The sequence below is a fragment of the Chiloscyllium plagiosum genome, chromosome 11 (genome assembly GCF_004010195.1).
Source record: "Chiloscyllium plagiosum isolate BGI_BamShark_2017 chromosome 11, ASM401019v2, whole genome shotgun sequence".
NCBI lineage: Eukaryota > Metazoa > Chordata > Chondrichthyes > Orectolobiformes > Hemiscylliidae > Chiloscyllium > Chiloscyllium plagiosum.
In genome coordinates, this window is record NC_057720.1 from 63,651,329 (window position 1) to 63,665,832 (window position 14,504).

The window sequence follows — 14,504 nt, forward strand, 5'->3', positions numbered from 1 at the left end:
TTAGGATAAAGTTGCTTAAATGTAATATTACACAACTAATTCAGTTACTAAACTATTATAAATGATTTATAAATGATTTGGTGAGCTTGGTAGGGGGTAGGTGACCCACTGTGCCCAAGTCTTGGGAGGAGCACTATAGACTCAGTCTTACTGGGTCGCCGCCATCTTGGATCCCCTCAAGTTAACTTTAAGCTTGCTTGTAGAAAATCTTAATTTACAGAACATCATTTAGCACGTTCATTGTGACAATTCAAATCTTTGTGACTAGGACTTAGTTAAGCTGATATAAAGCATGGCAGATATCCAAAAATTGCAAATATCATTTTGGGAACTCAAGGTTTTTATCAATACTCATAACATTTAGTTTGATTGCTCTGAATGTGGTTGTTATCTTATGCATGTCAATTACTGTACTTAACAAGATTAAGCTGAAATAGATACTCTTTTGAATAAATCTAATAAATGTTATTCTGCTATAAAGACATTATGTGTATATTTTAATACATTTAACAGTGAATATAGACCAAGATGCCACATCCAGTTGTGAATTTTGGTGGACAATTTAAAAAGATTTGAAGGAGGAACCACAAGTAACCCCATCCTAAATAATGGGAGAGTCCAGCACATCAATGCAAAAGATAAGGCTGAAACATTTACACCAACTTTCAAGTTGGATGATCCGTGTTAGCTCCTCTGGAGGGTCCTAGCATCAGAGGTGCTGGTCTTCAGCCAATTTAATTCATTCCATGTGATATCAAAAACTGGCAGACAGCACCGGATACTGCAAAGACTCTGGGCCCTGACGACATTCTGGCAATAGTACTATTTGGGCTCCAGAACTTGCCACACCCTGAGTCAAGCTGTTCCTGCACAGTAAAACATTAGCATCTACCCAGCAATGTGGAAGATTGCCCAGGCATGTCTTGTTCACAAAAGCAGGACCATGGCAGGCAGGTGGTCTCGGTCGGCAGCTAGCAGCTGACTTAGAACTGGTGAGGACCAGGGGAATCTGACTGTTTAATAAAATTAAAGCATCGTGAAGGCTGCAGGTTGGTGTTGACGCAATGTGATTTCTGCCCAGTGCTCTGAATGTCAAAGTGAAGAATTCATTGTTGATGACAGCTTCCACTACTTTACTGATGATTGAGAGGAGATTGATGGGGTGATAATTGACCAGGTTAAATTTGTCCTGCTTTTTGTGAACAAGAGAGGCCTGGGAAATTTTCCACATTGCTGGGTAGATGCTAATGTTTTACTGTGCAGGAACAGCTGACTCAAGGTGTGGCAAGTTCTGGAGCCCAAATAGTTAGTACTATTGCCAGAATGTCGTCAGGGCCCAGAGTCTTTGCAGTATCCGGTGCTGTCTGCCAGTTTTTGACATCACATGGAATGAATTAAATTGGCTGAAGACCAGCACCTCTGATGCTAGGACTCTCCAGAGGAGCTGACACGGATCATCCAACTCGAAAGCTGGTGTAAATGTTTCAGCCTTATCTTTTGCATTGATGTGCTGGACTCTCCCATTATTTAGGATGAGGTTACTTGTGGTTCCTCCTCCAAATCTTTTTAAATTGCCCACCATAATTTGCAACTGGATGTGGCATCTTGGTCTATAATCACTGTTAAATGTATTAAATTATACACATAATGTCTTTATTCCAGAATAAAATTAATTAGACTGGGATATCTGGTTGACATGGATAAGTTGGACCGAAGAGTCTGTTTTCATGCTGTATATCTCTATGACTCTATGAAGAGTGTCATCAACCAGCACCTGCTCAGCAATAACATGCTTAGCAATGTCCAGTTTGAGTTATGCCAGGGCCAAGTAGCTCCTGATCTCTTAAAATCCTTGGACAAAATAGCTGAATTCGAGAGGTGAGGTGACAGAATGGCACCCCTTGAAATCAAGGCCACTTTTGACCAAGTGTGGCATAGAAAAGCCCAAGCTAGCTGGAGTCAATGGGAATGAAGGAATAACTCTCTGCTGATTGGAGTCATACCTGGCACAATGGTAAGACTATCTTGGTCATGGTTAATGGAAGTGAGTCTTCTCAGTTCCAGGATATCCCTGCAGGAGTTCCTCAGGGTAGTGTCCTAGACCCAACCATTTTTAGCTGCTTCATCAATGACCTTTCCTCCTGAATAAAGGTCAGAAGTGAGGATGTTCACTGATGACTGCACAAAGTTCAGCACCATTTGCAACTTCACGGATCCTGAAGCAGTCCATCTCCAAATGCAGCAAGACCTGATCAATATCCAGGCTTGGGCTGACAAATGGCAAGTAACATACATGCCAAACAAATGCCAGGCAATAACCATCGCCAACAAGAGAAAATCTAATCATTGTCTCTTGACATTCAATGATGTCATTGTCAGAAAATCCCCCATTACCAATATCCTAGGGGTTACCATTGACCTCTGTTCCTTGGGATGCACACTGAAACAAACGTTGACGGCACCTGGGTGATTATCAACTCAGTGAAAGACACTCTTTCGTCTCCCCAAACAAGGAGTTGACCTCGACTACGTGTTGCTGACGGACACATTCCAAGGTCCAGGACTATATACTTAGGGATGCACTAAAGCTCGGGGCAGCTGCCAAGGCGCAGTTGGGAAAGTCCGCTGTCTTTGAGATCTTCCGGCTGAATTAATTAGGGGTCTGTTCAGTTTTTGGGCCCTCCCTGTGCCTCAATGAATGTAAATATACTCTTGTACAGGTAAGACATGTCTTTGATTTGTTGGTATAGAGTCTAACTCAAATGTTTGTTCATTTGCTTGATATGCTACCACACAGAACTGAACTGCAATTGTGACAATGTATATATACAATTATTTTTTATGAATAAAGTATATTTCTGAAATAAAAAAAACTGACCTTAACCAGAAGCTCAACTGGATTTAGCACATAAAAACAACGACTGTAAGAGCAGATTGGAGGCTAGGAATACTGCAATGAGTAACTCACCACCTGATTCCCAAAGTCTGTACACTGCCTACAACACCCAAGTCACCAGTGCGATAGAATACTTCTGACATGCCGAGATAGAGTGAATGTCCAACAACACTCAAGAAGCTTCATGCCATCCAGAACAAAACAGCCTGTTTGATTGGCACCATTTGTGCAGCACCCACTCCCTCCAGCCTGAAATTCAGTAACAGCAGTATGTAGTATCTACAAGATGCGCTGCATAAATTCACCAAGGCTCCTTAGACAATACTTTCCAAATCCAACAGCACTATATCTAGAAGGACAAGAGCAACAAGTACATGGGGACACTACCACCTAGAAGTTCTCCTCCAAGCCACTCATCATCCTGACTTGAAAATATATGTGGTCATTCCTTCAGTATCACTGATTTATGTGACTAAACAAGAACAGAATAACAAGACAGTGTCTTTATACTTCTCCAATTTCCAGATGATAGCAGCTTTAGATATCATTTCAAATGAATGTGTCCCAACTTGCTTACATAATAGATAAGTACCTTAGACCAGACTATAGAAGGCTTGGGAACACCATGTGCTTTGCAAGGTAGCTTGACTGAGACTCCCTCAATCGTACTGAATACTTGAGGTCCATGTTGGATGGTAGGAAGAACTGAAAGAGAAAAAGTACATTGTTCAAGTTTAGAAATGTCATTAGTGCAGGATTGGAATAATTTTATTTGTTATTCATGGAAAAGTGACCTTTTCTTAACGTTAAGTAAATGATAAAGTAACGTCATTGAAGTCCATCTGTCACTCAATTAACCTGTCTACATCTCTTTGCAGCCTTGTGTTCTCTTCAAACTTAGATCAGATTTAACCTTTGTATAGTCAGCCAACCTAGGTATATTATTCGTAGTCTCTTCATCCAAGTCATCAAAAAAAATTGAATGGTATTAATTATTGTGGCACTCCATCATTTGCACCCTGCTAACTTGAAAATGTCCAGGGTCATGTGTTATCCCTGCTTATATAGTGGACTTTTATTAGGGCACTAATGGCAAACCTCTTAGAAATCCAAAGATGTTACATCTACTGGTTTCCTTTCATCCACTCTACTAATTTCATCATCACAACATTTTATTAAAATTATCAAACACAAGTTTGCATTCATAAAACCATGCTGACTTTGACATACGATGAATTTCTAAGAGCTTTATTGGAAGTCTTTAAATAATAGATTCCAAATTTTTCTCAACAACTGATTTCAAATGTAAATGCAGTAAAATCTTCTGATACGTTAGAATAGAACATTCATTGGATGGAAAATTGCTATAGAACATAGTATGCTTTTAAAGCATAGTTCAGTTTAATTGTTAATTATTTAAATAGAGTCACAAAGTTGTACAATGTGGAAACATACCCTTTGGTCCAACTTGTCGATGCTGAACAGATACCCTAAATTAATCTAGTCCCATTTGCCAGCATTTGGCCCTCTCAACCCTACTTATTCATATATTCATCCAGATGCTCTTTAAAATGTTGTAATTGTACCAGCCTCCACCACTTCTTCTGGCAGCCCATTTCATACATGTACCATCCTTTCTGTGAAAAAGTTGCCCTTTAGGTCCCTTTGAAATCTTTTCCCTCTCACCTCAAACCTATGCCCTCTGGTTTTGGACTCTTCCCACTCTCCCACCCACACTCTAGGAGAAACAAATTTGGCTATTCACCCTTTCCATACCCTTCATGATTCTATAAACCTCTATAAGGTCACCCCTTAGCCTCCAATGCTCCAGAGAAAACAGTTCAAGCCTATTAAGCATTTCTCTATAACTCAAACTGTCCAACCCTGGCAACATCCTTGGAAATCTTTTCTGAACCCTTCCATGTTTCACAATATCCTTGCTGTAGCAGGGAAACCAGAATTGCATGCTATATTCCAAAAGTGGCCTAACCAATGTCCTGTACAGTCGCAACATGACCTCTCAATTCCTGTACTGAATGCATTGACTTATAAAGGAAAGCATACCAAACACCTTCTTCAATATCCTATCTACCTGTGACTCCACTTTCAAGGAACTATGAACTTGCACTCCAAGGTCTCTTATTTCAGCAACACTCCCCAGGACTCTAATATTAAATATATAAGTTCTGCCCGAATTTGCCTTTCCAAAATGCAGCACCTCACATTTATCTAAATTAAACTCCATCTGCCATTCCTTGGCCCATCGGCCCATCTGCCCATCTGATCCACTTCCTATTGTACTCAGAGGTAATGTTCTTCACTGTCCACTACACCTCCAATTTTGGTGTCATCTGCAAACTTACTAACCACATCTCCTATATTCACATCCAAATCATTTATGCAAATGGTGAAAACCAGTGGATCCAGCCACTGATACTCGTAGTACTGGCCTCCAGTCTGAAAAACAACCCTCCACCACCACCCTCTGTCTTCTTCCTTTGAGCCAGTTCTGTATCCAAATAGTTGGGTTCTCTCTGTATTCCATGCAATCTAACCTTGCAAACCAGTCTACCATGATGAACCTAGTCAAACTTCTTACTGAAGTCAATGTAGATCATGTCCACCGCCCTGCCCTCATCAATCCTCTTTATTACTTCTTCAAAAAACTCAATCAAGGTAGTGAGACATGATTTCCCACACACAAAGCCATGTTGACTATCCCTAATCAGTCCTTGCCTTTCCAAATACATGAAAATCCTGTCCCTCAGGATCCCCTTCAACGACTTGCCCACCACTGATGTCAGGCTCACCAGCCCCTGGCTTTTCCTTACCACCTTTCTTAAATAGTGGCGCCACATTAGCTCCCCAAATCTTTCGGCACATCACCTGCAGATACCAATGATCCAAATATCTCAGCAAGAGGGCCTGCAATCATTTCCCTAGCTTCCCAGATTTCTAGGGTGCACCTAATCAGGTCTCAGGGATTTATTCACCTTTATGCATTTTAAGACATCCAGCACCTCCTCCTCTGTAATATGGACATATTTCAAGTGGTCGCTATTTTTACCCCAAGCTCTCTATCTTCTATAGCCTTCTCCCAGTAAACACTGATGCAAAATACTCAGTTAGTATCTTCCTATCTCCTGTAATTCCACACATAGGCGACCTTGCAGATCTTTAAGGGGCCCTATGTTTTCCCTAGTTACTCTTTTGTCCTTAACGTATTTGTAGAATCCCTCTGGATTCTCCTTAACCCTATTTCCCAAAGCTATTTCATGTCCCCTTTTTGCTTTCCTGATTTCCCTCTTTAGTATATTCCTACAGCCTTTATACTCTTCTAGGGATTCACTCGATCCCTGTTGTCTGTACCTGACATATGCTTCCTTCTTATTCTTGATCAAAACCTCAGTTTCTCAAATCATCCAGCATTCCCTACACCTGTCAGCCTTGCCCTTCACCCGAACAGGAACATATTGTCTTTCTGAAGGCTTCCCATTTTCCAGCCATCCCTTTACCTGTAAATAGCCACCTCCTCCCCTCCTCCCCCAATCAACTTTTGAAAGTTCTTGCCTTATATCATCAAAATTGGGCTTCTTCCAATTTTGAATTTTAACTTAGACATCTGATCTGTCCTCTTCTATCACTATTTTAAAACTAATAAAATTATGGTCACTGGCTCCAATATGCTCTCCCACTGACACCTCAGTCACCTGTCCTGCCTTATTTTATAAGAGTAGGAGAGGTTTGTACCTCATCCAGTAGGTACATCCACATACTGACTCAGAAATGTTTTGTGTACACTCTTAACAAATTCCTCTCCATATAAGCCCTTAACACTATGGTGGTCCCAGTCTATATTTGGAAAGGTAAAATCCCTTACCATAACCACCCTATTATTTTTACAGATAACTGAGATCTCCTTACAAATTTGTTTCTCAATTTCCTGCTAACTATTAGAGGGTCTATAGTACAATCCCATTAAGGTGATCATCCCTTCCTTATTTCACAGTTCCATCCAAATAATTTCCCTGGATGTACTCTCTGGAATGTCCTCCCTAAGTACAGCCGTGATCAAATCCCTCATCAAAACCTCCACTCCTTTCCTGTCCCCCTTTCTATCCTTCCGAATAATACTAAGATGCCAGTCCTGTCCATCCTTGAGCCACGTCTCTGTAATTGCCTTGATATTCCAGTGATATTCCAGTCCCATGTCCCTAACCATGCCCTGAGTTCATTATCCTTTACCTGTTAGGCCTTTTACACTGAAATAAATGCAGTTTAATTTATCAGTCCTACCTGATTCTCGGTTTTATTTCTCCCTGCCCTGATTCTCTCCTTTTCGCAACTGCACCGATCTCATACTGATCTCTTTTCTCACTGTCTCCCCCATTTGTCTGCCTATATGAAAACTTGGACAAATATGAACTTTTGGCTTTCTTCAAAGGCACTAATGGGTAATGAAGAGCTGTGTGTTTATTAGGCTGTCCTAAGGAAGCAGGTTTGATGGCTTTGACAATTTACATGCTTCTGTGGAAGCCAAATGATTTTTAAAAATGTTTAAGTCATGTTTATTTTGATAGATAACAGAATTCTGAAGACACTAATTTTCTTTACAATCTGTACAAAAGGTGTTTAATTAGATTGATGTTTAGAGATTCTGAAAAGATTAATGGATTTTAAATGATGTTTATTTGTTGTTGTTAGATATGAGCTTTCCAATGATTTCTATATCTTATTATTGGGCTTGTTGGTGTTGTTTATGATATCATTCTAGGTGAGGAAAGGCTTTACATTGCTCTGTGGGTTGAACATTATATGAATGAACTACTGATATTGTTGAAGAACTGGGCTGACATTCATAGGAATGAACGTTGGCCTCCATTTATTAGCTCACCTACATTTCCAGTGAAAGTGATTAGCCTATCGTGTTATCCAAGACATAAAGATCCCACAAGTTGGCATTGAGAAGATGCACATTAGCATAAGCCCCAACTCCTAAATCCTGTCTACAAAGGAAACATATTGGCCAAAATATTTGCTCAATCTCTCTTACGTTTTACATTCCTCATGACGATTTCAATTGTTTCTCCCTACAAGGAATCAAAACTTACTTCAGCAACTCTCCTTTCCGTATGCTTGGGAAATCTCTTACACTCTGTTTTTATATTTCTAGTTAGCTCACTCTCATTCTATCTTGTCCCTTTTTGATCATTTTTAGTGCCCTTTTATTAGTATCTAAAACTGTCCCATTCCTCAGATTTATTTAGATTCTTTGCCATGTTATAAGCCTCTTATTTTAATCTAATACTATTCTGAACTTCCAGAATAAGCCATAGATAGATCTTTTCTGTTGAACTTCTGTTTTCAATAGAATGTATTTTATTGAACACTTTGAATTGTTTCCTTAAATATTTTCCATTTACACAATTAACATTAACAGTTCTCCCCTCATACCTACAGAATTGACTTTAAATCTAAGAATATTGTTCAGGAGTGGAGTAGGGCACTTTCAAAATTAATGTGGAATTCAACTATATTACCATAACTTTTTTGCAGCCTGTCATGAGATTATTTGTTAACTTTGCATCATTGCACATCACTAAAACTAAAATGTTTTATCTCTAGTTGGTTCCAAAATGTATTGTCACAAAAGCATTTTCCAAACTTATCTTCCAAATGAGCTTTGACAACATGATTGTTTCAGTGTACAAGAAGACTGAAGTCACTCTTTCTGCTCTCTCTTCCCCCAATGAATGGAAGAGATGTAATAATAAAACAGATGATCTATTTTACTGAAGACATGGTACTGTGAAGCTTACTTGCATTGCCATCCAGAGGGAAGCAGAATTAAATTAACCTTAGGGGTATTCAGTAATGTATTCAGTAAATCCTAAAGGTTAGTTTAAAAAGCTTAGAGTATGCAAATTGTCAAGGCAACGGGTAGATCATAAGAAGGTTCCTCGGTTTCAACCTATCTGGGTTTTCTTTTCCTGAAAGAAATTAGTTACAGTTTGGATTTGGAGAATGCTCCAGAAAATAAGTGACTTCAGGTAGCATCAGTGTTGCTGTTAGTAGACTCTAGGCAGCTGAGGGAGCATTATTTTTCTGGAAGCCATTGATAGTTAGCTAGTTCATTGCTGCTGAGAAAGTATGAAGAAAGCCCACAAGAAATGTTTGCTTGCTATAGGTGAGCAAAATTAGAGCTTAGAGAAATTCATCAGCAACTTGGAGAAGCTCAATATTTTATAAAAGATGAAGTCCTAGCAGTAATTAGACAATAGGGTGCTGCCTCAGGAATCCTGGAGCATTTGGTCTTCGGAAAATAGATGGAGATACCCAAGACATGAGCAGTCACTGAGATAATCTAAGAGAGGCATTTGAGCAAGTTCTGTAGCCAGTCTTCAGAAGTTAAAAATTCGAATCCCTTATAAAAGAAGCAAAGTGCAGGACAAGAAATCTTATTAAAACTATCAGTAACCACTGGGTGTGATCTATCTTGACCTCATTAACCATTTAAATTGCATTCTGCTGAGTATTCAACCATAGCCTGTGTTAATCCATGTTTGTCACCTTGTAAATATGGGTGCGAGAGTGTAAGTTGTGTATACTGTATATTGTATAGGTGGTTTCGTATCATTAACTTCCCTATTTGGTACGTCTATTAAAGATTATTGCATGGCCATTTTGTTCAAGTTTGAATAACTTTTATCACCTCTCATTTCAACCCTGGAATCCTGCCACTTATTTTCTTAGACATGTTTCTTCCATGCATGTTATTCTTGAAAAGATTATGATCTATCAAGCTCGACAACAAAGATTATGCTTGTCCTATATTCTAGTAACTAGAATCATAATATCTGCAAAGGTAAGTTAATCAGTATATTCACTCACATTGTGCAAGTGCTAAGATGCATTAGAGACCTTCTCCCATTGGAATGTTCACTATGGAACACTCAAAATTCCTTGCTGGTTTCAAAGGAACTACTGATCTCCTGTGTTGTTATTGTGAGGGGGAAACACTGGCTTAGAAGTTGAATTGTGCTCTGATCAATCGTGGTGCATTTTATGGGCTGGATGCAGAACAATGGCAAATTGGTCTCCTAGCCTAATGAATAAAGGACTGGAGAGTGTAATTTGTGCCTACAGAGGCAGTTCACTGTTTGCTGGGAAGTTACCAAGGGCTTTTGTACTTTTATATTCCATCTCCTTGGCAGTAAATATCTCAAGGGCAATACGATGTCAGCAATAAATGCTGGCCTGACCAGTGACACACTCATCCATGAACAAAGAAAAAAACAATTCCTTTTGTCATCCTGATTACTTGCTGAACCTACATTCTAATGTTTGGTGTTACATGTACAAGGACACCCAGAACCTCATGTGCCATGTGATTTGCCAGTCACCCTCCATTTCAACAAAAGTTTGCTTTTCTATCATCACCAAAGTGGATAATCTCAATTTTCCATACTATACTTCAAACGTAAAGCCTATTACCTTAACCTATCAATAACCCTCTGCAGTTTTTCAATTTTTACAAAGTTATGTAATTTTACTAGCAATACAATGTCTTAATTGAGAATCTTGATTTTTTTTATGATTTGCATTCAAAAATGGGATGAATTTACGTACAGTTAAATCATCTTTGAAAGGTTTGAATATAGAGTGGAAGTAGTCTCATACTTAATGCTGTGAACAGTATTTTGGAACTGGTGCAAATATGGTGGGGAATGTTAAATGAAACTTCCCAAGGAACCCTTTATTTGCAAATGCAGAGGGGAAGAGAGATGTCCCTTTATGTTAATAAGATAGTAATATATTTTGGTGAAAAGCTGGCCTCTGCTCACTTCTACATCAGTTTTGACATTCTCACCCTTCTAGCCTTGGTTTGGATAATCAAAACTTTGATATGCCTGGCCAAATCTTTCTAAGAGGAACTTAAAATGTTCTAGGGAACTCAACTGTTGTGGCAGGACAAACCTTATTCGAAAAAATGTACTTCTCAATATAGTATTAAGTGTTGATAAAGTTGGCTTTAAAAATAAATTATATTTTGAAATAACATTAAAATTAAACTCTTTTAAATGTGGAGTAGTAAATTTTAATTTGTATTTAGATAAAGCGCATACTAATATATTTTTATGGAGAAGCTGACACAGAAACTTGTCTTTCTCTCAAAGAGGATCTGTCAATTAACCCTCTACTCTAAGTACAGCTTTTCAACCTGTAAAAGCTATTAAGTCAAGGAGATGCTGGCTGAGCAATTAACTTCTTGATGAGAACTCAATATTTACCTACTGAAGCCATTAAGATATAGAAATTATTTTATGTCTGTCAAAAATACACCACCGTTTTCATTGAGCAGATGCTAATCTGGGCTTTAACTGTAGTCTTCATTGACAAACTCGATAAGAGGAATGTGCTTAAAATATGACAATAAACTTAAATCTAAATTCATAAATAATTAGTTATTAGTTCCTTTTATTAAAAAGGCTCAATGCGCTAAGTCTCTGATTTGTATTTATTAACCTAATAACTTGATTAAATATATACTTGTACTTTGCTAAAAGTGTTTTTTTGAACTCAGACAGGATGGTCTCTAAAAGATTTGGGACTGATTATCCTAAACAACAAAATAGTGACCAATCATCTACGGATGCATCATTTGACTTCAGCTGAGTGCAACAAGACAAGCCACATGAAGCATTTGCACAGACACTAACTACATCACGGTGTTCCATGCACAGAGGCATTACCTTCTGCTTATGCATTACTACCTGAAATAGGAGCTGGGTGGCTGGGAAAATGAAGTCTGTACTGGGAACAGAATTGAGTGGCTGTTGGAATTACATGCACCAAGAACAGCAGGTTTCTTTATTCATGCAGGGGATGTAAGCTTTACATTTAAGTATTTATTGTCCATCTCTAGTTGTCCTTGAGAAGGTGCTGCTGAGTAGCGTTCTTGGATTGCTGCAGTCCATATGGTGTCAGTATACTGACAGTGGTGTTATGGAGACAAGTTCTGGGATTTTGATCCAGTGATACTAGAGGAGTGGCAATGTACTTCTAAGTCAGAATGGTGTGTGGCTTGAAGGAGAACTTAAGAGTGATGGTGTCCCATGTCTCTGCTGTCCTTGTTCCTCTTGACAGTAGTGATCATGAGATTGGTAGGTGCTGCCTAAGAGACTCTTGTGAATTGGAGAGCACACAGTGGCCTGCACTTGGAGTGGTAGCCAGGAGACCCAGCTTTCATTTGACTATTTTGTGACTTGTTTTTATAAAAGAAAATTATTAAAATACCTGAAGAACTTTTCTAAATGCACATTCCCTGCACAGCCATCTTTTACACTGCTGCTGCTTTTCACCACTAACCAAAGATGTTGGCTTTCCCTTTGCACATCCAAATTCTTGGTTCCACCTACAGTTGCAATTTAATGAATCACAAATATATAGGATGTTACATTGTGTGCAATTTGAATGTTATGTCTATGAAATGAATTATAAATGATTCAATCTATATACTTGTTACAAGAAGTTTGAAAGCAAACAAACATGGAACTCCAAAATTAAAAGCATATGTTATTTTTCTAATTTATGTTGGCCCTATTCTAAACATTAGGAATGTATGCTCCAGAAGACAAAGTTAGTGAAAAAAAAAACTTTATACATTATACAGAACCTTTGTCAGATTCCATCTGGAATACTTCATCCGGTTTGGAGTACTGATCCTGAAGAAGAATCTATTGACCTTGGAATGGTCACAACAATGATTCAACAGCACAATCCCAACCTTTAAGTGGTGATATTACAAGGGCATGTTACATAAATTTGGTTTTAATGGAGTGACTGAATCAAAATTTTTTAAATGGTAAAGGGGCTTGGTAGAATTGATATGGAGAAACTATTTTAACTGATAGTGGAATGCAGATCAAGGGCAAAATATTATATGTGGAGCAAAACCACATAAGTGAACTCAGTATGCATAAAAATGCTGAAAATAATACATTCTTCAAAAAGAATTGAAAACTTCACAGCTGAGACAGATGAAATTTTGTTTGGTAAAGGTCACAGGGATGTGAAAGTAAGTTAGATAAGTGGAGTCAAATTGCAGAACAGGATGCTGAACAGCCAACTCCATTTTCTGTGGTTCTATGTACAAATATGACAGTAGAAAGTAAGACAAGTATGTTCAGGCATTTCTAAAGTATATATAATTAGTGAAAGGAAAGTTATAAAGGAATAAATCTGATATTTAAGGGATGCAAGGAAAGCTAGCCAGAAAGAATTTTCTATAAGATGTAATTATTTTCTTGTCTTGCCCATCATTACATATCTGGCAAGTTAATTACACTGAACAAATCTTTACAAATGATGTAAATAATTTTCTGTAATAATTAGGTAATGACTGCACAATAAAAACCAACAGTTTCAAAGTATACAAGTACACAGACTGGGGGAAAAAACTGATTACTCTATTCAGCCTATCCCACAGTCTCAATGTCACAAACCACTGAGATTTCAATGTTCCCTCACCATATAATCTCCTGAGTGACCATCGAATAGCACTTACCAAATATATTCACAGTAGTCGTTCTATTCTTTGTTCCAGCCACATTACTAGCCAGGCATGTGTACTTCCCACTGTCACGAAGGCGAATCCTTTCAATATGAAGACTCCCATCCCTACGTATAGTCACATACCCATCTGTTGTCACCTAGAGAAGAGATGGTGAACTTTTCAGCAATAGTGTTTAACTGGCTCATACAATTAAACTATTAATGTCAATGTGTAAGACTTCAAATTCCTAATTCAGTTATGGGAATTAGGTACAAAAGTTTAATTATGACGTGAAAACTATGGAAATGCATAGAAAACTAATGAGTCTGAGGGAGAAAGATGTGGGAATAAGTTTTCTTTGGAAGATCTTTCACTGATGTTCATTTCCCTTCTAATATTTAAGTATACATTTGTCAAACCTTATTCCCAGAACAAATTGCTCTTCTCCCAGCACTGCCGCTTGTTCCAGCTGATTTTCTTCAGAATGTTTCTCTTGGGACCACTGATGATCACGGATGTATCAAGGATACTAACTGCTGACCTGCTTTTGCGCAGCAGCTGTGAATTGTCTTTTGTTCTACCTTTATTTCAGATTTCTAGCCTTTCCCTTTTTGACTTTTTCTTTGGAAATTTAAATTTTGTCTACACCCATGTCCACAGCTTACTCTTGTTTAGGTTCATTAAGGTGTGGAGGGGAAACAGGTAGTAATGATTGCATTGTCTTTAAAACATTTTACAGTATACATGAACGTGCAACATCCATTTCCATCTGGAATCACTAAAGTAGCATTTTTTCCCAATTATATGTATATTTCTAATAGAATATCAATTCTATATAATCAAGCTTTATTGCTTCATTACTTCAAAATTTTGTACTCTAAGGCTAGACTCTGCACAACCTTGTATATTACATAATGATATACTTCCATTCTCAATCATGTTCACACCAACTTGAATTAGATAATTCTCTATGCTATGCAGTTTGATAGCCACGGAGTGTTCTTGGTGTGTGCCAAATATTGGGTAATTTTGAGTTTCATGTGGAAAGGTTGT

The 14,504-nt window shown here is 38.2% G+C and overlaps 1 protein-coding gene across 1 annotated transcript in view; it reads right to left on the reverse strand.

The window, feature by feature from the left end:
• The window catches only part of hmcn1 (hemicentin 1), a 599,829-nt gene that overhangs the window by 311,831 nt on the left and 273,494 nt on the right, over positions 1–14,504 (reverse strand). Inside the window, exons 19-20 of the mRNA XM_043699541.1 lie at positions 13,464–13,608; positions 3,489–3,601 (exon numbers count right to left, since the gene is read on the reverse strand). Of these exons, the coding sequence (XP_043555476.1) occupies positions 3,489–3,601; positions 13,464–13,608 (258 nt within the window). The remainder of the gene's footprint in view (positions 1–3,488; positions 3,602–13,463; positions 13,609–14,504) is intronic.